The sequence below is a fragment of the Gadus macrocephalus genome, chromosome 2 (genome assembly GCF_031168955.1).
Source record: "Gadus macrocephalus chromosome 2, ASM3116895v1".
NCBI classification, from domain to species: Eukaryota; Metazoa; Chordata; class Actinopteri; order Gadiformes; family Gadidae; genus Gadus; species Gadus macrocephalus.
In genome coordinates, this window is record NC_082383.1 from 23,214,946 (window position 1) to 23,241,045 (window position 26,100).

The 26,100-nt window shown below is 43.9% G+C and overlaps 2 protein-coding genes across 10 annotated transcripts in view; both read left to right on the plus strand.

Annotated features, from left to right (window-relative positions):
* Positions 1-1,400: 1,400 nt before the first annotated feature.
* Positions 1,401-10,920, plus strand: mettl22 (methyltransferase 22, Kin17 lysine). Of its 9 annotated transcripts, none has more exons than XM_060045998.1 (14): positions 1,401-1,570; positions 2,872-2,965; positions 3,710-3,775; positions 4,269-4,413; positions 4,711-4,933; positions 5,872-6,008; positions 6,473-6,513; positions 6,693-6,837; positions 7,747-7,818; positions 8,056-8,106; positions 8,584-8,664; positions 8,758-8,860; positions 9,484-9,652; positions 10,147-10,920. In XM_060045998.1, the coding sequence occupies exons 4-14, from the start codon at positions 4,308-4,310 to the stop codon at positions 10,318-10,320; spliced, it is 1,302 nt and encodes a 433-aa protein (XP_059901981.1). In that variant the 5' UTR covers positions 1,401-1,570; positions 2,872-2,965; positions 3,710-3,775; positions 4,269-4,307; the 3' UTR covers positions 10,321-10,920. The 9 variants fall into 9 exon arrangements, with proteins under 9 accessions (XP_059901981.1, XP_059901983.1, XP_059901985.1 ...); XM_060045999.1 differs by lacking the exon at positions 1,401-1,570 and adding an exon at positions 2,186-2,235; XM_060046001.1 differs by lacking the exon at positions 1,401-1,570 and adding an exon at positions 2,220-2,239.
* Positions 10,921-11,308: 388 nt separating this feature from the next.
* Positions 11,309-26,100, plus strand: part of abat (4-aminobutyrate aminotransferase) — a 20,536-nt gene continuing 5,744 nt past the window's right edge. The window contains exons 1-11 of the mRNA XM_060045994.1: positions 11,309-11,469; positions 17,152-17,311; positions 18,767-18,864; positions 18,969-18,998; positions 20,481-20,598; positions 22,834-22,883; positions 23,073-23,153; positions 24,204-24,296; positions 24,597-24,659; positions 25,052-25,115; positions 25,432-25,580. Of these exons, the coding sequence (XP_059901977.1) occupies positions 17,242-17,311; positions 18,767-18,864; positions 18,969-18,998; positions 20,481-20,598; positions 22,834-22,883; positions 23,073-23,153; positions 24,204-24,296; positions 24,597-24,659; positions 25,052-25,115; positions 25,432-25,580 (816 nt within the window). The 5' untranslated portion in view covers positions 11,309-11,469; positions 17,152-17,241. The remainder of the gene's footprint in view (positions 11,470-17,151; positions 17,312-18,766; positions 18,865-18,968; positions 18,999-20,480; positions 20,599-22,833; positions 22,884-23,072; positions 23,154-24,203; positions 24,297-24,596; positions 24,660-25,051; positions 25,116-25,431; positions 25,581-26,100) is intronic.

Consider the following 26,100-nt stretch of genomic DNA (forward strand, 5'->3'; position numbering starts at 1 on the left):
GAAAAGTGAAATCAAGGTTGCTGGTCTAATCAAATTCTCTTAGTCAAACAATTGAGTCATGCAAAAATATATCATGTGCAATATAATATCCAAAGGAAAAAGGATATAGACGCTGCTGTAGGCAATATGTTTAGAGTTAGAAAGAGAGCAGAAGAGAGAATGATTTTGAAAATAAATAACCCATAAATAACCCTCCTTCTCTGCCATTGAGAAGTTTTGCATTCGGGCGCCAGAGGGACCCCGATAGTGAGGAACAAGGGGAACGCTGAAAGGTCCGGCAGAACGACGGAGGAGGAGAGGGGGCTGTCATAGCAGTGTGACGTTTCTCCGTGACGTCGAGAAGGGCAGACTCAGTCGAGTGGCCTGCCTTGAGTCGGGACTGGTGAGGTCCAGATGCTCGTTTTGTGCGAGATGTGCAGTTGGGAGAAGGCTGCACACTCAAGGGTTTTGGAAATAAATGGTGGCCGAGTGCGGGCTGGTCTCATACAACGTTCGCATAATATCTTGCGAAAAAGTTATCAAATATTTTAAGGAAGAAGAAATGTGCCGCTTATTCATAGTCTTTGTTCAGTGATTGTATGTGGTGTTAGTTAGTTAACTGTTTAAGAATTAAGAATTAATGCGCTTACAATCTATAGCTATTATTTCATCATCTGTAACATGCATGCATATATCCAGTATTCAATACATGGACATGTAATATGAACACAATATTCTGAACAACCCCGAAATGATTGATTGACCATGACATATTGACAGTCAATCAAATTGACAGTGATTGACTAGGACACTGTGATGGTGGTGAGGTTACTTTACACAAACCCAGAGGAGAATTTAGAGGACATAGACAGATATTCTCAGTGTGCCAGAAATTGCCAGATTTACCAGTGGCGCCCTCTTCTGCTAATTTGATAGGAGACATCTTATCCTCCAAGAACTCCCCGATTGCACCTGTGGGTGGGAGAGCACAGAGCAGGGTAGAGTAAAGCAGCTGGGAAGATAGCCAAATGAGCCAACATGTTTGGCACTATTGTGTAGTTTAGGGATAGAAAGAGGCAGAAATGATCCATATTGGAGACATGAGGGCGGGAATTGAATGGCCTTTTCTCAGAAGTCTAAAAGTCATTAATATTTAATCCCTAATAACCTTTTCATTAAATACAACTGTCAAACGGGACCTCGCAAATATGAGGAGATGAACCAGCCACTGAGATCCTAATCTCGGACCCAGCAGTCCCACTATGGTTCAGCAGAACACATGGAGGGAGATAACTCAGAGGCTGGCCCGGAAACCGAAGTCGCTCTAGCCAGGGCTGCACCAACAGGTGGTCATGGCTGAAGCTTTGGGGGGGGGGGGGGGGGGGGGGGGGGGGGGGCATAAACATTGTTGCACTGGGTCAACTATTAACGCCACTGGCAAGACAGTAATCTCTCTCCCTCTCTCTCTCTAATCCTTCGGTTTCTGCCCTCCTGTCCCTCTCTCATTCCCCTTCCTTGCTCTCTTTCTCTTTATCCCTTATTTTTTCACTACAAACTAGTATTTACAGAGAGACAGAGACAAGAAAATAAGGTAATTTAAATTGATCTATTGCTTTTATACCTTGCTATTACCTTAAGCCAGGGCACTTGCCTTAACAGCTGATTATGGGTGGGAGTTTTTTGCAGGGTGACACTGCAAATAGATTATCTAGCGCAGCAGCCGTTTTTAGTTTTAGAAAGAGGGGCTGTTACAACTAAAACTATAAGCAGGGTAGCCTATTCAATATTTAATTATATACAAACCAATAATTTTTTTTACCTGTTCAGAGTTCACCTGGATTCTTCATAGCCTCCCTTCTTGCCCCCTGCACTGGGGGCACCAGCAGAGTTCCCCTTACTCTACGCGAAAATCAGTCCTTTTACAAACTTATTGCATGTCTGTTTGTACGTCATGGCCATGGACATATTATAGAATCAGGTCATGGCATGGAATAGTACTTGCATCGTGTTGCATCTTACCCCACCTTTGTGTGTTGGGGAATACGGGGAATGGGTGAACCTATCAATTGTAAGTGCTTGGCACTTTTTCGCTGAACATCCTTACCGTACCAACAGCGATATATTGTTGTTTCTCTTTCTTATGACATATGTACCTACATGAGTAGGAACTAGTTTCGACGCTAGTTTCCCCTTTGTTGTCAGGACACAATAATGTGATGCACAACAGTCTCGTTCGCGTTTTGAATGAACTTTTGAGTAGGTACGTTTAATTACTATGTTTTGACTCTACTCCGTGTGCATATTACATCCATGCATCCATACATGCATACATGCATACATGTACTATACGAGGATGTTGTTTATCTGGACGGCACTTTCGGTCATTCAAACATTCAATATAATGGGATGAAGAGCATACAAATCCGACCACTTTGTTGGTAAATAAAGCCTAATAAAGCTTTTTACCCCCCCCCCCCCCCCCCTGAATACATATGCATCAAAATCGCATCCCTGGTTTCCTCAGTTTAGTACCGCTGTGATTTAAGTTTGATAATTGACATCTCCTTCCCCCCCCCCCCCCCCCCCCTTCGCAGAACACAACATCTTGCAAGTAGGACCAATTTCTTCAAGAGTAATCTTCCTGTATAGAATGGACATTGGTTGATATATAGTTCGCTGTGTATCATGATCTATTTTGATTACATTACAAATGGCTTGAATATCATGCTGTGATGCGTTTTTCTGAGGATGTTTAGGGATCGTCTGAAAAGTGCATGCAGAAAAATGTCAAACTGCAATCTTATTTATATAACAGGCTTGCATTTTTTGTTGGGTGAAGAAGGTGTGTGGCCTGGCATAACGAGGATTTTGTTCAACTTTCTCTGTACCCAGAGTTTCTGTTTCCAATAGCTTGAGAGAGAGGTCACACACTTGTGGCCATCTCCGCATCTGATAGTTTCTGAATCATGGTGCTTTGGAGGCAGTGGTTAGTGAATTGTTCCTGCTTGCTTGCATATTCTGGGCCACATTGTCGCAAGGAAGTTGACGCTTATTTGCTCTAGTGTACCTGTTACACAGCAAATTATTGTAACAGGTACCACATAATATGTAGTTATAGCTAAACTATTAATTTATGTGTTGGGAAGGGTTGGTTTTTTTTTTATGATAAAGCCTATTGGAAACACACTTTGACTAGCCTTTATTTATGCATTATGCCCAGTTGTGCATATTTCTTGTGATGGGTGGGGGAACCACTGTAGGAAAAATGTCTTGAAATTAAGCCATTTTAGGGAAAAATGGTACTTCTATTAATAGCAATCATTTTATGATTTGGAATAGAAAATGTGTTGCGTCTGGCCCCTTTAACACACACAACTTAAAATGTACAATATGTATCCTTCAATATATAGTGATCTGAAGCTATTGCATGCTTCAAATATTGTATATTATAGCATATTTATGATTTATATATGTTATAATGAAAAACAAAAGGTAGGAAAAGTGTATTTTAACTCAATAATTCTAGCTCCATCTGTGCATTGCTTAGAGTAGGGTACACGGTAAGAGAAACAAGGAGCTCCGAACTTGTAACTGGCCGAACAGCCTTCCTTGTGTACAACCTTGCCAAAACAGTTTAAAAATTAACTTATTAACTTCTCAGTTTTTCAGTATATCGTCAGTTTCCCTTTGCAGACTCCAGGCTCATGCTTGTGATTCTACTTTCTAACAGAAGCTGTAGCCAACGCACCTGTAGACTTCGCTGATTCAAATGACAAAGACAAACCCTTGAAATTAGGTATGTATATTGCCTACATGTTATACATTTGTTTATTTATGTGACTACATTACTCACATATTGTACAGCTTTTGAGACCTATTTAATAGCGTATTCGCAAAATATATATTGTAAAGCTTGCATACCTAACCAATATACATATAATACTCTGTGTATATATATCGGGTGCATTGCTCATACGGCTGTTCAACAGACCCGGGCTGGTCTCAAGGCCCTTTTGGGAACCCACTGCACATGCTCGTTGCACTAAAAATAACTCCACGCATGTTTCTCAGAGTCTATTCGGGAGTCAAACGTAAGTCGGTCCGGCACAGCTTGTCACAAAACAAAGATCGTTTGGAAGGTTTCATGGATATCAACAGGCCATAATTTCTAATGTAAATCAAAACAATTAAATCTGTGGACTAATCTCTAAACTTTCTATTAACGAATGCCATGGAGAACAATGGAATTTTTTTAATGTGGATAACAATTTTGGCCTGATTTCGTACAGGTATTGAAAGCCTATTTTGGCCAGTGCCATGTGTTGGCCATGGACCGGATTGTCTTCCACCATGACACGGTGCTGTCGGATATCCACCTCCTACTGCCCAACGACCGGCACCTCATGGCCCGCCTCAACCGCGTAGGACAGCCAGGTATGGATGGGCCCAATGTATGTGCGCGTGTGGTATGTATGTGTGTGAGTGTGTGTGTATATATATGTAAATATATGTGTGTGTGTGTGTGTGTGTGTGTGTGTGTGTGTGTGTGTGTATATATACATACACATAAATACATTTAGAAATGCATTAAAAAATGAAATCTAGAAATGCCGCCAGTTTCTTAGCTCCGGTTTAGCGCGAGCCGTTGCCACCTTTAGCAAATCTTCATACAATTGATAAAAACCAACGCTGTCACTCCAGTGGTTTGATGTGGCCTTTCTGGGTGTCCAGTGTTCACCACTAAATTCAAGATCCTATGGAGAGGCGAGGCAGCGGACACCTGGGAGCGGGGTTCTGCCAGTGAAACGGAAGAAGACGATGTTGGCTCTGTACATGAAGAGGAAGAGGAGAAGGAGGAGGAGGATGAGGCTGCAGCCAGCGGGGAGCCCGATGAGGAAGAAGATGAAGACGAGCCAGACCTAGATGACGATGGGGACCTCAAGGTATCGCGCAGGTAACAACGAGTAGAAAACAAACGTATTAACCTAGGCCTACGTTGCAATACTATGATTTTATCAGAGGTTTAATATATTAATAACTTATTCAGTGCTATATTTGGTGCTAAAAGGCTATTGCCCTAGTCTGGCTATTGCTAGACCGAGCTCAATCGTAGATTGCACGTTGGTCTGGGGAAGCTGCTGTCATTCTCTTCAGCACAAGAGGCGTGATCAACGGGCCTAGTTCAACTGACTCTGTACGTGATTGGCTGCTTTCCGTCGCTTCCCTGTCGTCATTGTGTTAAACCAGCCAATAGCGCGCCAAGGGGAAAAGCCAGCTTGGTGATTGGCTCCCGCAAAAACGTATCGGAAGCAGAAAGAAATGTATCGCCCTTCTCCAGAGCCTTCTGCGGGGCGGACCCAAACCGCCGGCAGAATGGGCGGGGCTACCCCGTCTACTATTGCCTCATTTCATATTATAAAACCAAAGCCCTGTTATGTTTAATAAAGTTGGTCAAACTGTCTGCTAAATCACCAATACATTTGCATCAGTATCTTAAAGAAAATAAGAAAACCTCTTCTGTAAGCCTATTGCTTCTCCCGGGGCCGAATAGGGGGGCCCCTGACACGCCGTGTAAAAACGATGAACGGAAAGTCCCGTCTTTCATGAGGCTCTTGCTTTGGTCGCTGACGTGGGCACTGGTCGCTGCCCTTTGTTTGATAATGACGACAGAGATTGCATTCGGTCCCAACGGCAGCCATTCAACTGCGTCAATGTTACAGCAGCGTACAATTAGTGTACGGCGGGAAGGATCTGCGTCTGTTACAATCCCTCACTGCGCTATCGCACTCGGTATCTCAAGTATAACAAATAGGGAATTCAAATGTCTTTTGATATGATTGTGCCACGGATCATGAACCTGAGTATTAAAAGGTGTCCCCCGTTGTCCCGCAGGCCGAAGGCCGGCCCCCCTGAGGGCCGCCGGCGGGCGGAGGTGTACCCCGTCATCCTCCGGCAGTCCTCGGCCGCCCCGGAGGACGCCGGCGACGAGGAGGGGGAGGACGGCGATCAGCCCGACGTCATCAGGATCGGTGAGCGCTCGTTTGTAGCTGCAGCTTCAAAACAAAACTGCTGACCCTTTTGACAAGGTTGGGTTTTTGTATTTGCACTGATATAAACTGGACAGACACACAGACACTGGTTTAATAGTATGAACGCTTTACCCTAACCCTAACGCAATTACTGTAGTTGACACTGTGACGTCATGGAATGAGAAAATCAACACAAACCTGAACACGAACATGTTACGGGAGGTGTCCTCTATGTGCATGGCAAGTTTCCAGTTCCTGCCACCTTCTGAAGCGCATTAGCACTTGGCTTAGCAATTAGTCAAATGTTCCCCTAAATGTGAAGCCACTGCGACACTGAATACCTAAAGAAATATGGAACCTTTAACTTGCATTTCATTTTTCTCCCTAAGTATGATGCCATTATATGTAGTCTCCCTGCCTGCGGTTGTACACTTTAGTACACTAACACTATGATCTGTTGGCAGAGCACACCATGGCAACCAGCCTCCAAGACGTTGGCAAACAGGTCAGTCCGTTCCCTCAGGTCTTTCTGCTTTGATTATCACCCATTATTATCATCACGACGATGACCATGATGAATAATTCTAAATGACTTTGACATCAAGGATTACCCGCCTGGCGCGCACCCTTTACCAAGCTGGCGGTACTACGCCTCAGAGCTTAACGGTCTGGCTTTGTTGCTAGGTGTGGCGCGGGGCCTTCCTCTTGGCAGACTACATCTACTCCCATGCGTCTGTGTTCCGGAACGCCACTGTGTTGGAGCTGGGGGCGGGAACTGGCCTGACCAGCATCATCATGGCCACCGCGGCCAAAAGGGTTTACAGCACAGGTACAAAACAGAAACCAGCGCACACTCTGTTATTGCCTAAATTTCCACTGCCATCATCTTTTTATGTCTCCTCACTTGACAGCCATGTTATCCATCTTATAAAGTGGGCTGCACATACATTATTATCATATCTTATAGCATAGTCTAAAATACATTATTATCATATCTTATAGCATAGTCTAAAATACATTCTGAGACAAGCAGAGGAGTTTCAAGACATTTTTTGTTCATTGGTTGGTTTAAATCTGATATCGGGTATGAGAACTCATGGCAGATTATTCTAAACTTTATAATGCATCTGTTGTCGGTTCCATCAATCATCAAATGAGATCTGAATGCTGATGTTCTCTGAAGGTCTGAGAAGGCAATAGAGACAATATAGATTCCTTCCTAATTCAAACTCACCTTAAAGAACGGTATTATAAAGGTGTTCATTATCCTCCAACCAAATTATTCCCCCACATTCATGCATTTACTTTCTTTGACTTCTTTGCTAAAATCTTTTACATGTAATCTATGGTGTTGCTAGGAAACATAATGTTTTGTTACGATTTGAGCACTTGTGTTTTGAGCACAAGAGCTTTATTCAAATTGTGTGTGCAGTCTGTGTGTGGCCACGATCAGCCCTCAGCTGTCCACCTAAGTTTCGGTTTTGAATGCTAGACCTTATTCCATCAATTTCTCCAAAAGTTTTGAGGTGGTTCCCATTTTAAGTCGTACGTTTTAAGGTATTTTTTCGAAAACTCATTCAAATACATCATCATCATGTTTTGCTTTGTGATCTAAGTCTGAAAGCAGCCCGTGGCAGCTTGGCTCCTGACATCATGATGTCACACCGTTGAAAGTGAACATGAAATAATCATATGTTAACAGAGAAAATGCCTTTAAAATAATCCCTGTGTGTTTTAGATGTGGGTGAGGACCTCTTAAGTATGTGTCAGAGAAATGCAACATTGAACAAACATCTTCTAGCAGCAGAAGGTGAGGTTTGCGATTTATTAGCGTTGATTGGATTGTGTGCCACAGTGGCACTACTACTTTGAATTGGATACTTTAAAAAGCAATTTAACAGGTTACTTTCCAAGTAGTGTCACAAGCCATCTGATACAGAATTGCATGTGACAATGCTTTTTAAAATTGGGTTGGGGTTTAATTTGCTTGTCTTTCGATGCAAATATATTTGATTTGAATATTTCTGACTTGTGACTGCCCCCACAGGCGAGCTCAAAGTCAGACAACTGGACTGGCTCAAAGATGATCTTTGTACAGGTACATGCACACACGCACTGCAGAAGGGCTTTTCTGGTGGAAGGCACATTACAGCAGAAATTAGGCCGATTGGAATCCAAGGCATAAACAATGGATTTATAGAAAATATAATGGATCAACATAAACAAAATTATTAAAACAACATTTAAAAATAGGTACATCAACACATGTTCAGGTCAAATCTAAGGAATTAGTGGCTGTTTAAATATTTGTTGAATAATAAAAACTGTGACTGAAACATTGTCACAGTGTCGCACTGAAACAGTCTGAAGTGAAATCTGCACCAGTCGTGTTGAATGACGGACCCCCCCGGCCATTAAAGGGGCAGATCCCAGTTCCTTTCACCATCGCAGTAAAACTAAAAAGGGTTGTGTTTGGAGGCGCACCATCTACTGCTTCACTAATGAGATGAATAGAAAAACATGTTGTCTTGTATTTGTGACCTCTGACTTATTTCTGCCGCGTTTACTACTGAAGAGGAGGAGGAGGAGTTCAGCTGGACTGAAGAGGAGGTGGCAGACCTCTACGACAACACCAGCGTCATCATCGCCGCAGACGGTACGTCACTGATCGAAGGCTCGATAGTGCTGCTTTAACTGAATTGATCTATTATCGTATCGATCCATTGCTTTCATTCTCGTCCACACACAGTTTGCTATGACGACGATTTAACGGACGGCTTCTTCCGAACCGTGTACCGACTGTGCAACAGTATGACCAAGCCTTGCACTATCTACCTCTCTCTAGAGAAACGGTAAGTGCTACCACTATAGTACAGTCCACAGTGCAGTCATTTATACTCCGAAAGCTATCCTTATGTTTCATCACTTTCACAAAGACAGTGGACATACAAAGGGGTATGTAACCAAAGAAACCCTATGAAACTAAAGAACAAAAAGTATGCAGTATCGGGTATCGGCGAGTATGCAAGTCTATGAGTCGATCCGATACCATCTCATGACTAGCTCATTTACTACCAAGCATCCCTACGTTATGCTTCGTGTTATGCGCTATGTTATGCGTTTGTTAATGGTCGGAAGTGGAAAGTCGGAATCGGAAAGACATCATCTAGTTCTGAAAAAAACTTAATTGGTGAAAGTGAACCGACTGTGCATTGCTGTCATCGTAAGAAAACCCTTCAACAATAACAAGCTATCAATAGTTACGATGCTAGCTGCTGTATCGGTATACACTCTCTATCGGCCGATACTCAAGTTCAGGACTCGATATCGGAAAGTATTTATTTTTTTCTGAACATCCCTAGTCCTAACCTCCCGACCCCTTCCCTTGGACGGGGCGGACTCTGAATGCAGTGAACACATTGAAAGCCGTCACAGAGACGTCCTACTGTGTTCTTCTTCTTCTCCCGCTCCGCAGGATGAACTTCACCCTGCGCCACATGGACGTGTCCTGCGACGCCTACGACTACTTCAGCCACTGCCTGCGCCAGCTGGAGGCTCTGAGGGACGGGCCGCAGCGCTTCCACGTGGAGCCCCTGGCCACCTCCTTCCCTCAGTGCCTGCAGTACGAACGCATCGAGCATCTGGTGAGCCTCGCGCAGCCTACAGCCTCTGTCTGTCTGTCTGTCTGTCTGTCTGTCTGTCTGTCTGTCTGTCTGTCTGTCTGTCTGTCTGTCTGTCTGTCTGTCTGTCTGTCTGTCTGTCTGTCTGTCTGTCTGTCTCTGTCTCTGTCTCTCTGTCTCTCTGTCTCTTTGTCTCTCTCTCTCTCTCTCTGTGTCTCTCTCTCTGTGTCTGTGTCTCTCTCTCTCTCTCTCTCTCTGTCTCTCTCTCTCTGTCTCTCTCTCTGTCTCTGTCTCTTTCTCTGTCTCTGTCTCTGTCTCTGTCTCTGTCTCTGTGTCTGTCTGTCCGTCTTGACTCAGACCTAAATACATGCTAGTCAGTTTGATCTCTAACTTGTCCATTTGAACCTCTGATCTAAGGCACCATACCTCCCTCTCTCTCACCCTCTCCCATCCAGGAGGAGATGTTCGTCTGTTGAGTCTGTGACGTCTTTAAATGAGCTTACTGTTTGTGTCCCTAGGAGCTGTGGAAGGTGACCTCCACCCCCACTGGGGGGCACCAGCGGGGGGGCAAGGACCCTCCCCCCCCGACCCAAAGCCCCCGTCCTGGTCCTGGTCCTGGTCCTGGTCCTGGTCCTGGTCCTGGTCCTGGTCCTGGTCCTGGTCCTGATCCTGGTCCTGGTCCTGATCCCTGATCCCGATCCTGGTCCTGATCCCGATCCCGGTCCCGGTCCCTGGTCCTGGTCCCGGTCCCTGGTCCTGGTCCTGGTCCCGGTCCCGGTCCCGGTCCCGGTCCTCCTTCTTTGGGAGTCAGTTTGGCGTGTGGGAGAGAGTTATTTATTGGTTTCAAAATAGGCAAATCGGTAGTTTGACCTATATTTATTAAGGAGTGGGTTTGAACATGAAGCTTTATTACGAATAAGCTTCGTCTGTGATTGTGGAAGTGTCCCTTTGGTATCTGAGGATGGCTGTTTGAATGTGAATTGTTTTTTGTGTTCGATTTAATTTAGGTATCCCATGAGCAGGATGGTTCTTGAAATCAGAAGTGTGTGTGTGTGTGTGTGTGTGTGTGTGTGTGTGTGTGTGTGTGTGTGTGTGTGTGTGTGTGTGTGTGTGTGTGTGTGTGTGTGTGTGTGTGTGATTTTTAAAAGCATATTGTATGGGAAGGGATCTTGTGATCATGTATTACCAAATAATACAATTTATATGTGTATATAAATTTGAATAATTAGAGAACAAGATTGTTAAGGGTTCATTTTCAATGTGCCAAAAATAAAATTGGAATACTTTTTTAATGCAAGATTTGTTTTGTCAACGAAGACCCATTGTAATTATTATGTAATTGCGTTTTTGCATTGTTCACCACAAGGGGGCAGCTGTACACAGCAGAAAAGTAACGGACAGAACGGCATGCGAGTAAGAGTACAGTCCAGGATACAGTTGCGGCATAACATTTGTGATATTTCAATGTGCTACTGCTACCTTGTGTTTCTACTTTGTTTTGAAGTAAAAAAAACTCCTCAATGTGAAACAAACGTCACCTTCTCCGCAGCACATCAAGTGTGCAATAACTGTACGTGTGTGTGTGGCTGTGTGCGTGTGAGAGAGCACGTGAGACAATGGTTCCGACTTTTTTCTTTTTGCTTAACCCCATTGGGCGAGACGACAGGGTGACGATAGAGCCCGCCTCCATCGGAGGCATAGGAACCTCACATCACTGCTGACGCGGAGCCGTGTGCCGATTCTGCCTTCATCAATCAATGCTGTAGAGCTTTTCTGCAAATCAGGTGTTTACGCAAAATACAGTCCGTATAAGAGCGTGGCACTATCGTTTGCAATACTCGGTAAGTCTCCTATACTCGGTAAGTCTCCTTTACTGGTTTTGTAAAAAGGTACTACAAACCACCCCTTTTAAACGTGACTGCTAGACGACGATTTACCATCTTCTAGAGCAGTCTTCGACCACCGTAAGGGTCTATGGGTCTTTCTTAATGGGGTTAGGACGTTTAACGAGCGATCGGTCGCGGTGACCTGCACTGCACTCTGCAGGCGTCAGCACCATATCAGCGCTGTACATCAGGCATGGATATCCCTGCATTGGGTCTGATCGATATGTTTCCTATGATCATTGTGCTGTTTGTCCAAGCAGTCCAGGAATTAAAGAGTAGCCGATGACGCCCATTGCTACTTGTATGGCAGGCTTGGTTGCTCATTGCATTTTCTAATAGAAAAATTGAACAATATCGTGTTGGCATTAAAGTAACGATTAACGACATGTAATTGGGTTGAGAGCAGAGTTACGGGGTTGCATGGCTGTGGATCATATCGTCGACTGTTGAAGTATACGAGCTGTCAGCTGCCTAAGCCTTATTGGTTCGATGGTTATTAACAAGGGATTGATCTTTGTTGTCAATGTTGTTAACGGTATCATGATAAAGAGAATCGCATTATCCAATAATCTTCTATATACTCTATAAAGATATAGAGAATTGTAATGCTTCATTAATATATCGTGACTAAAAGAATGCAGATTGAAAGTTCCGATTACAATCTTCCAAGAATGACAGCAAGCTGCTGAAACTGGCTGCCTCCAGCTGTCTGAATACCACGAAAGGGTTGTTGCCAGGGCCGTGTCTAGTTTTTTGGGGTCTCTATGCAAAAGGTTTTTTGGGGGGCCCTAATTTGTGAAACTATGTTTGGGGTAATCCAAAACCCTCTGGTGTTCAGGGAGAATGCATTTTACCTTTTTAAATGCATCAATCAAATGCCCCTAAAAGGATTTCGCCCGTTTGCCAAGAACAAGATTATTGTTGACAGTTTCTACATCAATATGGGACATTACGAAATTGGGAGGCGATTTCACATCCATTTTTTTAAAGAATTCCTTTTCTCAGGAATCTAGCAGCTAGTGGCATGTTATAACATGTGAATGTCTTAGTTTGACGGCACTATTGGACTCCCTGGTCAGGGCAGCTTAAATGCACTAACTTGTGTTGGAACGGGTTAGGGAGTGATGCTAAACACCTGTTTGGAATAGAATGGATGTCCATGGCTTACCAACTGCCAAATTCCGCAACGTGCCTACAACGCGAGAGGGATTGAGTCGAACAAAAAACATGAATGATTTGAAGCTTGAAACAGACAAAAGCAAAAATTAGCTGATGTCACATAATTTAAGAGGAAAAGAGACTCTGTCAACTACTAACATCATTTTGCTCTTGAATTCATCCAAACAACTCAAGTTCTCCCCAGCAATTTAAACCAAAACAAAAAGATGAACAATGGGAAGCACAACGTCTCCCCTGCATCGAGAAAAAGTGGGAAAATGTAAAATAAAATAATAAGAATCCCAGTCTGCATTATAACATCTTCCATATTCAAAACAATGAGACCAAATGTTTATTTAAAATGTTGGTGTTAATAGATTGATAGATAACGCTTATAGCTATTCAGTTGGGTGTTTATTGTATTTCGAGCATTTAGGTATGTCCCTGTGTCCAGGTGAGGGCTCCATCAATGCCCCTCTCTCCCCCCTTGGCAGGATATTGATAAACCGGAGCCCAAACCAAAGCATACATATCAGCAAGGGACCCTTTGTTATGACGACAATGTATAGGGTGGGGAAGGACATACAAGCCCTCCTGTGGATGAATCTCTTATTGTAACGAGCGGGTCGTGACACATTATCTGAACACCGACCGCGTTCACCCTGAGACACTGCTGCCACTTTGAATACGTTTAAAATGAGGCACTTTTGCATTCACAAAAAGGCCCTTTTTTTTTCTAGCACACAGACATATAAGCTGAAAAATGTGTGTCATGCAGGTTTTTTTTTTACCATTTGGTATGTGTTTTTTAGCTGCTTCAGTTGGCAAATGTTAATGATATAATATAAATTGTCCTATTTTATAATCTGCTAATGCAATCATCTAGCCAATTAGATTGACTTATGACGATACATATCAGAGTAAACCAACAGCTGGACACTGCCGTCAAATCCTAGCATATGGCTTCAAAGGACCCTGGCGTCATCCATTGCTGCCTTTGTGCTCGCTCGTGCTGTCATGAAGACCTTGCAGTAAATCCTGTTTATACGTGACATGTGTATTATGTCATGTAGTCCTAAAGTGGTGTTAAAGGCCGAACGGTACAATACCTTGTACCAGTTTGATAATAGGCTGGAATGGAGCGATGACAGGAAAGAAAGGAGGTTTCTGAAAGGATTTCTGGTGTAGACCAATTACTGGTCTTCAGATCCCAGTTGACTGCATACAGTCCTCTTGCAGCACTGGTTGAAGTGGCACTTTGAGGATGTGTGTCTGTCAACACTCCTTTCAGCGTTGTGTATTAAGCTGCGGGACGTCTTGGACCGTTGCTCCTAATCCCACCACACCTGTAGTCTCAGATCCGCACTGTGTATCGGTGTCTTCATAATTTAAATGTAGGCGTGCACACAGGATTTTGGTCCCCTTCCAAAATAACACATTTCTTTCAGGAACTTGAGTATGTAGGGGAAGTATATCCCAGTTGCATGTTGTCTGTAAAGCCTGAAGGTATCCTATGGACCTTGTTACGTTTCAGTTATTTAATCACCAGGGCTCTCAATAAAATGTTCCCCATTTCAAAGGGCATTGGTGAAATGCAGTCGCCTACAGTTTCTTCTTATTGAACCTGCCGTTTTGCAAGGCAGAATCGCTGCTCCTGACCAAAAAGGGTTAGGCTCAACGTCCGAGTGAGTGCTGTCATTATCTAGCAAGTGAGGCAAGTATCTATATAAACGCAGGACCAGAGTTCAGATCGGTTTAACCTTAAATAACCCCATAGTTGTTGTTTTCTGAATGACTTGCGTTTTTCTAATGTGGCCAAGTCAGTGAACGGCAGTTGTGCCGTCTGTAGGCCTAGTGCTGTACTCCAGTCTCGCGGACTGTACCACAACACATGGCGATCAAAGCTCAGGTACGCCCCAGTGTTCAGCTAGTGAGGTCTTTATGAGGTGTGAAAGGGGCTGTTTCTCACATGGTTCTCCCAAAGCAAATGCAGTTTGTCCAAAAATTTATTTCGCCCCTCTCTATTTTAGTCCTGGGTCTAATGTGTCACTCAGTTTTTTTGGCTAACCAGTTCACCTTCTCATTCTGTCCGTGTAACTAGAGGGCGAGCAACTAACCATTATGTTGGGTCAAGTTGGTCTCTCAGATGATGTAATGCAACAGGTACAACCTCATTGCAGGCTAAGAACATTCATCTGAAAATAAATATAGAAATGAATAACCTCATCTTAATTCACATATTCACTTATTTTGGCTATTCATGTACATTTTTATAATGCCAAATCAATGTCTACATAGTTTTGTAACAGTGCCTCTCATCCAATGGTCATTCCTTTGAAATGGCCATTTTAGTCATGTCATTTGTCAGAATTTTCATTTAGCTTTAAAGTTTATTTGTTGACTGTAATGCTTACTCCATTTATGCTAACAATTACAACTATTACCAAGATGATCCTATTATCTCTGCCTCTTATAGCAAGCTTCATTCGTTTTATCGGGCATAGCATCAGAAATGAAGTGCAGAATATACTTAGGAAGACACATAGAGGAGCCCTTCCTTAACATGTGTATAACGTTTAGTGTTGATATCTCTTTCCATGAGTCACAGTGTCTATTACAGTAATTACTCTTAGCGTGATGCACCATTTCGCCTGCAGGTTGCCCAGAAGCTGTGTGTGTCTGTGTGCTTTTGTGTCTGTGTGCTTGTGGGTCTTCGGGAGTAAAAGAAGACCCAGTAGTGAGCGCTCCCTCTCTCGGAGGCATTGTTGCGTCTACGAGGAATGACGCGGGCCCTGAACCGCTGGAACAGGGTCGCTGAGGTCGGCGCTGCGTACCTTTCATAACTGTCAGAACTAGAACTTTCATAACCTTTCAGAACTATAAAAAACACAATCAGGTGATGTCAGGTCAGCCAATGCGCTAGTAGGAAATAAACTGATCTGCAATATGAGGCATTTTCTGTGGTATCTGTGTGTGTGTGGCAGATTCAATCAGAGGTCAAAACTAAAGCAAGCAAGGGAGCTAGGGAGATCTGCATACCAAGTGTGTGAGCATTTGTGGGTCGATTCTATAGTCAAGAAACTCGAGTGAATAGTACACGTGAGATGAATAATGATGAGTGTCTACTTAGGTAAACCTAGACAGAAAAAAAACACTGTTCCAGCTTTTGGAGTCAATCCTGAGTGTTAAACCAAGTTTGGGCTCGATTCTAACCTACATGTATGAAGATATATGATTATCAGCACTAGAATTTGGAAATTCAAAAACATTCCTTACTTTGTAACCCTTTCAGAATGCCTCACAAAAGATATCTAAATAAAATTAGATTTCATTCATGAGCCATTAGTCCGGTAGATGTGTGGAGCAGAGCTCTTTTCATTTAAAAGCTGCAATGCTACTGTGTCAGTGTTTCCAAATCCACTTATTAGGCAGCAGAACGCGCCTGCCTTTAGAGAGCGCGTCTGTTTCAGAGTTCAAGTCTTTTGAATGACGTCGTTGAGTAATCAGGTTAGATCTCTTCTCCAACCCCTGAAAACATTAGCTGTTTAGACTTGTTCGGGGCCAGCTTTTGTCTTGACGGTTACATCACTTTAAAGAACGCTTTGGATGCCATGAGTGTCAAGTAATGAAGAATGAAGGTCTGTTTGGAATGTGATATCCCATCTTCACAAATATATGTACGCATGTTTTCATCAGACGATCTCCCTCTCTCGGGGCACGGGGTTTAATCCACAGGATCCAGTTTAAATGGGGAGCAGCTTATTCTGTTCATTGAATACTTTATTTAATCAACTTGTATAAAATAGCAATATAAAATGGCATGCTCTAGTGTTACCAAATATCCAAAGACATGAATAAATGTAAGATGATCCTTAAACTCTACTCTGCTACTTTCACTGCTGCTCGCTCTTTCTTCCCCTCTCTCTATAAGAGCCTTGTGTAACTATCTGGCCCCCCAGAACCAGTTCTAGCCAGTCTCTGTGTTGCATAATTTCCATCGGAACAACATTGCAGTCCTTTCAAACGGTCGAGACCGGAGCACGGTGTTCATGATAGGAGACTTGAAAGCATCCAGGATTTTGGTGATTGTAGTACTATAATAAAGCTTGAATATTGTCCTTCGTGTGTTTCCATAGGGTTGAGTATACTTGTGGCTTCTTTTCTGTTAAAAAAACCCAATAATAATAATATAAATATTTATCCATGAATTTGCTGAATGAATAATGTTCATGTCTTACTACGTTATGTGTAGATCCCTGCACTCGTTTCGTGCATGTCATTCAGCCCCTCATTCAGCGTTAACTAGGTCACCAACAATATGTCATGGTTGCATCCCATCGCTCCAGGGAGTTATGTTTTATGCAAGTAGTTTTTTTCTTCCAATCTGCATTCGCCGTGTGTCCTTTAGACCTCCGGGGGAGTGAAGCTTTAAACCCAAAGGTCGCAGTAGGTGGATCCTAACCCTCCCACTCTGTGCAGGTGTTGTGCTGGTGAACGCCGAGGACAACCCGCCCATACTCTCGTCTCCCAACGTCCGGGGCAGTCAGTTGCCTGCCGCTCGCTGCAGCTATGGCGTCTGCCCTCCTCCGACAGCAGCTGGTCGCCTCCGTGCACAGCAGCCTGCGCCTTCCCGCCTCAGGTAGCGATCGCACACGCTGCTCCTCACGACCCAGACAGCAGCGCACGCTCGCGCACACATCGGAGGGAATCTGCTCATTTAACAAAGGTTTTGTTTTGAGTCTCCGCGTTGTTGCGGATCATAAAACAGTTGAGCTCATAAAGCCGAGGCTGGTAAACCTTAATTTGCACCCCGCCTGTGAGAGTACACACTAGAATTAGCACTTCATAATGAAATATTACGGTACTTATATCGGTCTAATTTGTTGTTGTTGATCAAAGAATATGTAAATCATATATATATGCATATGCATCAAACATGTGCTATGGCATTCGTCTTTTCTCCCTTTTTATTTTATCTTAATGGTCTCTCAAAAGTCTTTAAGGTTTTTACGTTTGATCTTCTTTCTTAGCACAATGAATGACCTTTCCTTGCCTTATATTAACCAAGGTTGTTCTGACACCAAACGAAAGCCTGAATACAAAAATGTTTTGAAAGCAGTGCTGTCCAGTGTCAATGGAAGACAACAAGTCAAAGTTCATGCAACTGCGGCTCCATGATTAGTAAAATATTCCCCTACTGTCAATTATAGACAGAGGGGTATCAGAGTATCACTGGCAGGGTATCAAGGATAAACACCAGGCCAACCGATTGGTCAATGATCTTATCAGCGGTGAAGAGAAGAACCTTTGTTCTCCCATTGTCAGTATCTAAAGCAGCGAGATTATATGTTGATCAAAGTAACAAACATAACCAAATTGTGCCCGTATTGGCAATATAGGTGTTCAATGAAATATCTTGGTGTTGCAGGCCGTCACAGCATGCCGATTTTGATTTTAATACTCAACTTCTGCTGAAAGTGTAAACATTTGTTTGCAACGACCCCTTACCAGACGAGATGTTCAATATCTTGTCAGCATAGCTAACTCTGTCATCAGTGTGAGTGTGTGCATTCGTTGGAGAATGTGAGGCCTTACTGGGAAATGACAGGGTTCTGGAAGAAGCTCTACATTAACGTGACCTGTCTCTCTAGGCTCGTTTCATTTCTCCCACCAGTTACCCCGGTCTTAAATAGCCGCCAGGCCTCACTGTTAATTGTATAGTCTGTGATTGCATCGGAGACCTTTCTGGCCCTAAGGAACATCTCATGTGGGCATAGTAGTCCACTTTCAGCCTTTCACGTTTTGTGTGTCGGCCTGTTGCCTGTTGTGCATGGTGTGAATACTTTGCAAGATTTTCTTTATTGAAATCTTGGAAGGGGTAAAGGTCACCTCTTTACAAACTGACCCACTCACTCGGATATTATAAATCATGCCATCACGTCATGTTTGGATAGGGCGCAAAGCAATGTGTGGGGAAGCACATGCACAACGATGTAAGAGTTTAAAAACATTTAATATGAGGGCCGAAATACCGTTGGGTTGATGGTTAAGTGGTTGAGGCGCTAGCTCTTACCAGTGCTGTTCCCCTCGGCAGGCTGCAGGTATGTCAGCAAGGCAGCGGTCAACACCCAGGCAGTCTATGATTATGACCGGCCCCTCATGAAGACACAGGTCCCTGGCCCCCGGTCAAAGGTAACACACACGTACCAAAGACACATTTTGCACCCTGACATACATAAACACACCTTGAGCCCACTTCACTGACTGTACCAACCCTGTTTCCTTCCATGTTTTAGGAGCTGACCAAACAAATGGGACAGATTCAGGTAAGTGTTAAACGGCCACTGAATAATGCAACATTTCAGTGAGTACGATATTTTTTAATGTACATGCGGAATGATGAATGGATGTCTTACGGACGGCTTTTATTTCCACGTCGCAAGATCTAGTGGCATGGGTAACTATGGGAGCGTGTATGTACTATAACTGAACCAAACAGCCCTATTAGTTGGTTCAGTGTGTGTTCAGCAGATGGCCATGCATTCACTATGAAGATCTTTCAAATCTGGGGTCAGACAGGGTCTAAAATGTCTGGATGTTGAGAATGTCAAACCCTGTATCGTAACAGCCTCTTCCAAATGTATATATCTGGTATTTAATTAACTGTCCTGCATCTTGGGATTTTTCAAGAGAGGACGTGACACATGACATCAAGTTCACATGAGGGGATTGGGTTCGTGTGCGTAACTTGTCCCTCTGTTTTATCTCTCTTGCACGGCTCTCACGTTATCATGATAACTGAAACACAATGGAACGCTATCTATTCTACGACGAAACAAATTTACAATGTTTATTTCTGTTATCTGGATAAAATACTAAATGAATGCTATTAAATATTGAACATTGCGACATTGGATATTTTCCCTTTGGCACTGCATGAAAGTACAGCAAAGTTCCCAAAGAGGGAGAGAGAGAGGGTTGAGAGCCAGCCTCTTTGTGTCTCCAGGAGGTCACTGACGGCTGAGGACAGCCCCCGACCAAGCCAATACTCTGTGCATCTGTGCGCGTAATTCCTTTTGATATCTCCGTGAATCTGGATTTTCTTTTGGAGTGCGTGTGTGTCAGTGGCCGGCGGCTTGGAGGGGGGAGGGGCAGGCGAGCATTATAGGAATAATATAAATCCTCATTCAAATGTTATTTTAGTTGAAATCAGCTCAACTCTACTACTCGTATTCTATGTATAAATAATGTCCTTTCCTTCCCAACCTGTCTGAAAGCATGCGCTTCAGTATATAGATACTTTTTAAATCTAGACGGTTCATTTAAAGAATTCCTCCCTCTGCTTGGAACTTTTCGTTGATGGCGTTTTTTCTTTCAATGTTTTCCTTTTGCCCGGCTCAATATATTTCATTTCTAGTCATGGAAACAAAGAATGCGTTCAGCCGTTATGTAACAGTTCAGCTTCGATGCACATCGATGCCTGCCATGCTTGTTCAATGCATATGGACAATGTGGTACTGTACTGAAAGGATGACAGCTTCTCTGAGGTTTGGAGACGGCTTGGACCGTTTATTATGCCCAACCAATGATTGTCTTGAAGCAATAAAAGAAATGTACAAATGAGCATCTTAATTTCAAGATCTGAAGAGGTGCTGAAAAAATGACGGTTTACTACCACGTAGGGAAACGTTATCTCTAGAAATATATATAAACGTTTCAGTGTATTACACCAAAAGCCAAAAGATGCCAATCTACTGTGCGTAGGTATGCACGGTGAATCTGGGGCTGATGCTAAATGTCCTCCTCAGAATAACACCGCCATCAACTTCTTCTGCAACTACGAGGAGAGCCGGGGCAACTTCCTGGTGGACGTCGACGGCAACCGCATGCTCGACGTCTACACCCAGATCGCCTCCATCCCTATCGGTGAGTCCCAAGAGCATTGAGCCTTCCAGCCTGCAGGACAGGCCTGCTGGAGGCGTAGTGATACCGTATGTGTCAAGGTTCTTTCCTTTGTGTAACCAGTGGTTTATGAAAGACGGTGATGCAAAGCTCAAACGGCGTCTCGCTCAGAGAAGTGCATCGGGACACTCTTCATTAGTGTGTGCTGCACGTGAACCTCCCAAGATGGCACAATTTGATCGGTTCGCTGTCTTTGGATATTGGGCAATATCCCGTGATCGAGATCTCAATCTCGGGGATATTGTTTTCATGCCAAAATGCCGCGCCTTGTTTGCTAATAAAAAAAATAAAAATCCCGGCAAAAGGTGTTATCTTGTTTATTTTTGGAGTGTTCACGGGTAGTATATACTCAAACAATTATTCAACTCAGGCTCCGTGAATAGTGGGGAACAGCCCCGTCGGGGCTGTTCCCCACTATTCACAGAGCCTGAGTTGAATAATTGTTAAATCGCCAGTCTGAGATTAAGGTTCGATATTGAAAGCACGGCTTTGATATTCTCCTTATCTGTACCTCCATCCTGCCTCTGTGATGTCGCCAGCGCCTCTCACCATCAGAGCAGTCGACCGCCAGACGGTGGAGACCGATGAACCTGAGCGAGGGGGTGTAGAGCCAGCAGATGAATGGGGCGTCTTTTTATTATCCCAGAACATTGACATGAATCCTGCCTGAGGCAAGCAGCGGTTGGTCAGAGGAACACACACATGCGATGGAATTGTTAAATTGGCTGACGAGGTTGATCCTCATTGAGTCTGAAATGATTTTCACCAAGTGGGTCATTGTTGTTTCGGGTCTTCTTCTCATGCTCTCATTACAGTAGCCTCAAATCGTTTTTACGAGCTGAGAAGGTCATATAATTAAGTGCTGGTATCACTTTATCATAACCATTCATCCAGAGGTGTGCATGTGAGCCAAAGTCCAAGAGGTTAGTCATTGTAGTTAAGTCTCTGACCCCCCCACTAGTAGGTAGTGGACCAAACACTTAATATGAAGACTCCCTTCTCTTTGGCCTTCTTTCATGTATCATTATAACAACAGATCCCCACAGACCACCTGGCCTGAGTGTCCTTATCACCCAGGTAAGAGGTATATCACCCCGGCGAGGGCAGTATTTCTTTGTCCTCAACAATCTCGGAAAAAGGTATGTTCTGGTAAACATACCTTTTTGTATGTTTACTAGCACGGGTCATGATTGGAAGGTATCCAATAGCCATGCTGGTCATGTTTTGGGATATTTGTGATGAATTAAAACCACATGATGGGAGAGAGAGTAGCAAAGAGAGTGACAAGTCAAGGGTCTACCTTTTGGCAGGACGGGGTTTGAATAAAGCATTGAACTTTGCGTCGTGGTTCTATGGTGTGTTTTTGATAAAGGACGTTGGACAAAAAAACTACAACCTAATCTTTTTTTGGCTTTAATATTGTAACGAGAAATTGTGTTGTAGTGCAAAAGTCCATGCTGTTATGATTAAATATTTTTTTATGAATCTTTCCAACCCTACACTATAATGATATATAATATTTAATGTCAATGATCAATGTGGCCCCCCCGCGACCCGACCCCGGATAAGCGGATGAAGATGAGATGAGATGAGATGAATATTTAATGTCTGGCATGCCTTATAATAAATGGGCAGGATGACGATGATTATGATGCAGTCGATACTACATGTTAAAATCCAATACAATAAAGAGTGGTTTATTTTGGACACTGCTCCCACCAATGATGTGGCATAAAATGGAAGTACTTTATAAGCCTTATTAGGCTATAAGGCTTTATAAAATAGGCTGATGTCTCCAACTCTTGCGTTCAGCAAGTAGAGCCTTCAAGTAGTCAAACCAGGAATATAAATAAGAGATAAGAAGTGCTATGTAAATAAAGTTGCCATGCCTATATACAGAACAAGTCATCGTCATTCAGAATACAATGTAAGATAAACTAGCAGCTATTCGTTGTCAGTATCCATCAGTATGGGGTTCAGGTACGCAGAATGGCAGCACGAATGAAAAATTAGTTCCTTCATTTTTCGTTTAGCCAGGGCTTATAAAGAGGAGCCAGAAATGACAAATATTTAGGGTAATTTTACTCTTGCTGTCACTAACCTCTAGTAGTTGATGTATTCATAGAATTATTAAGTACAGTGTAATATGATCTTATAAATATTTAACATCATGACTCTTTCTTTTCATCCTTCTCCAAGGCTACAATCATCCAGCCCTGCTGAAAGTGGTGTCTGATCCCAACAACGCCGTGAGTCTGCAGACCCCACGAGCGCACTAACACATACAATACAACGTGGTCTGTTCTCTACTCAATAGAGTCCAGTGGAAATGACTTTGATTGAGGGATGAAATACATATATTAGTGTAACTCCCAGGTGATCTGTTGGTGAGTATCTCTCTCTCTGTCTCACTCCCTCTCTCCCTTCTCTCTCGGTAGAGTGCATTTGTGAACAGACCGGCACTTGGAATCCTTCCACCTGAAAGCTTTGTGGACAAACTCACTGAAGGTCTGCTTACGGTTAGTTAAACAAACATCACACACACACACACACACACACACACACACACACACACACACACACACACACACACACACACACACACACACACACACACACACACACACACACACACACACACACACACACACACACACACACACACACACACACACACACACACACACACACAACCAATATGTTGCCTATTTACTCAGGACACATCCTACTCTAGACTTCCCCAACTCTGGTGGAGCACAGTTCAAACAGTTTACTGAAATGAGTGCAGGTTATGGAAGGTACAATTTCGACAGGTAAAATGAGTACAGTTTAGGACAGGTAAAATTAATAAAGGTTAGGACAGGTAAAATGAGTACAGTTTATAACAGTGTGGTGGGAATTTCACAGATTACAGAGTTTCTGTGTAATCTGTTTAAGAATAAAGAGTCATCTGAATTTATAACAATGAGGCTAATTGATTTAAGTAACAAACACACAATAATCCGAGGCATCCATACAATAATCAGAGCCCTCAGATGGGAGCTTGCCCTGCGTCTGTCCAAGAGCTCCACAAGGAGAAGTCCAATGCATCGGCCAAAGCAAGGATTTATGATGCAGTAGCAGGCAGGTGTCAGGATGCTGAGAGTATAAACAATCAAACCATAGTATTGGTTAACCGGATGGTAGTCAACTATCAATGGACCCCCTGAGGATGTCATAAAGGGGGACGTGGCCGTGCCTTATCAGCTGGAGCCCTGTTCTCCGACCTTCCCAAGGGAGTCAGGACAACCGGCACATAGCGACAGAGAGCAGCTACACAAACAGAATGGGAACATATCATTTTCCAACGACAAAAGGAAAAGGTAATACAGGTGAAATCAGTACCGGTTAGGAGGACCGGTAAAATGAATACAGGTTAGGGCTGGTCAAATCAGGGAACGAACTGGTCGGGCTATACTTTGTATGCATAACTTTGTATCACAAATCAAATGTAACTCTCACAATCATTTAGTCATCCTTCCCGAGCCTTCTTACAGTTTCAAACGTCCTCCTGTTCTCTCCGCTACAAGGTGGCTCCCAAGGGCCTGAATCGGGTTCAGAACATGGCCTGTGGCTCCTGCTCCAACGAGAACGCCTATAAAGCCATGTTCATCTGGTACCGGGTGAGTACGGCAAGGCTGCCTCGCTCCGCTGTGTCCTCTCCTTCATACGGACACTGGAACCTTCCGTGGGTCGATAACTTTTACCTTTTCAACACAGAAAGACAACATTGACCTTCCTTGTTTTTGTATTATTTTCCGCCAACAGTCCTCGTGTTCAACAAAACTGCACATTTTCACAACAAATCGTAGCTTTCTAGCTCTCCTACTGTCGTGTTAACGGTTGTGTGTGTGTGTGTGTGTGTGTGTGTGTGTGTGTGTGTGTGTGTGTGTGTGTGTGTGTGTGTGTGTGTGTGTGTGCAGAACAAGGAGCGTGGAACCAGCATCCCCTCCGACGCAGACCTGAGCTCCTGCATGATCAACCAGGTAGGGGGGGGGGGGGGGGGGGGGGGGGGGCATCACGCTCACTGCTTCACTTCATGATCAACCAGGTAGGGGGGGGGGGGGGGGGCGGGGGGATCACGCTCACTGCTTCACTTCATGATCAACCAAACCAGGTGGGGGGGGGGGGCATCACGCTCACTGCTTCACAGATTCATGGGACCAGCGTCACATTCATTTAATGATACCGCGTACAAGACTGCTGCCGTTATAATCACCCAGCGCAAGATACAGGAGTATAATTGAAATAAAAAATATGAAGTGAAAACAAGCATGTGAAGTGACGTATGACTTCGTACGATTTGAAGTTACAAAGGTGTTGTCACCACTTTAACTGTAGGTGTTAACTAATGACCCTTGATCCCTCTTACCCCCAGACCCCTGGCTGCCCAGAGCTCAGCATTCTGTCCTTCTCCGGGGCCTTCCATGGACGGACCATGGGTAGGTCCCAGTACTGCCGGCCGGGCCCCCCGGCCCACCCTGGCCCTCGCTCTCTGCCTCTCTGCCTTTCTCTCCCGCTCTCTCTCTGTGTTTCTTTACACATCCTAAATCCTAGTGGTAACATGTCATTCCAAGGCTTAAACCCTGGGATGCACACACACACACACACACACACACACACACACACACACACACACACACACACACACACACACACACACACACACACACACACACACACACACACACACACGGATGCACACACACAGTGAAGTAAAATTAATTCCTGATTATTGTCATGCTTCACGTCTTCCAGGTTGCCTAGCAACAACTCACTCCAAGCCCATCCACAAGCTGGATGTGCCCTCGTTTGATTGGCCCATCGCCCCCTTCCCGAGGCTCCAGTATCCCCTGGACGAGCACGTCAGGGAGAACGCCCAGGAGGAGGCGCGCTGCCTGGAGGAGGTGTGTGTGTGTGTGTGCGTGTGCGCGTGTGTGTGTGTGTGAAAATCTAATATTCATGTGTTCTAAAATGTATAAAATGTGTACTGAAAAAAACGAATTCTCACATGAGCGAAGTCATCGCATGACCTTGGGAAGTCCATTCCAACCCAGGTGTTTTCTCCGAAACATGTCTTAAGATTGTGTCTCTGCACATGTTTGTGTGTCTCTCTGTGTGTGTGTGTGTGTGTGTGTGTGTGTGTGTGTGTGTGTGTGTGTGTCTGTGTGTGTGTGAGTGTGTGTGTGTGTGTGTTTATGCGTGGGTGTGACTGTGTTTATCTGTGTGTCTTATCTGTTTGTGTGTTTGTGTGTATCTGCGTGTGTGTGTGTGTGTTTATGTGGGGGTGTGTCTGTGTCTATCTGTGTGTGTGTGTTTGTGTGTATCTGCGTGTGTTTGTGTGTGTGTGTGTGTGTGTGTGTGTGTGTGTGTGTGTGTGTGTGTGTGTTTGTGTGTGTGTGTCTGTATGTGTGTGTGTCTGTATGT

Coding starts and splice junctions, on each gene's coding strand:
- mettl22 (XM_060045998.1), top strand. CDS start 4,308: ATGGACCGGATTGTCTTCCACCATGACACGGTGCTGTCGGATATCCAC. Junction 7,819..8,055: donor ACATCTTCTAGCAGCAGAAG/GTGAGGTTTGCG, acceptor CTGCCCCCACAG/GCGAGCTCAAAGTCAGACAA. Junction 8,107..8,583: donor CAAAGATGATCTTTGTACAG/GTACATGCACAC, acceptor TTACTACTGAAG/AGGAGGAGGAGGAGTTCAGC.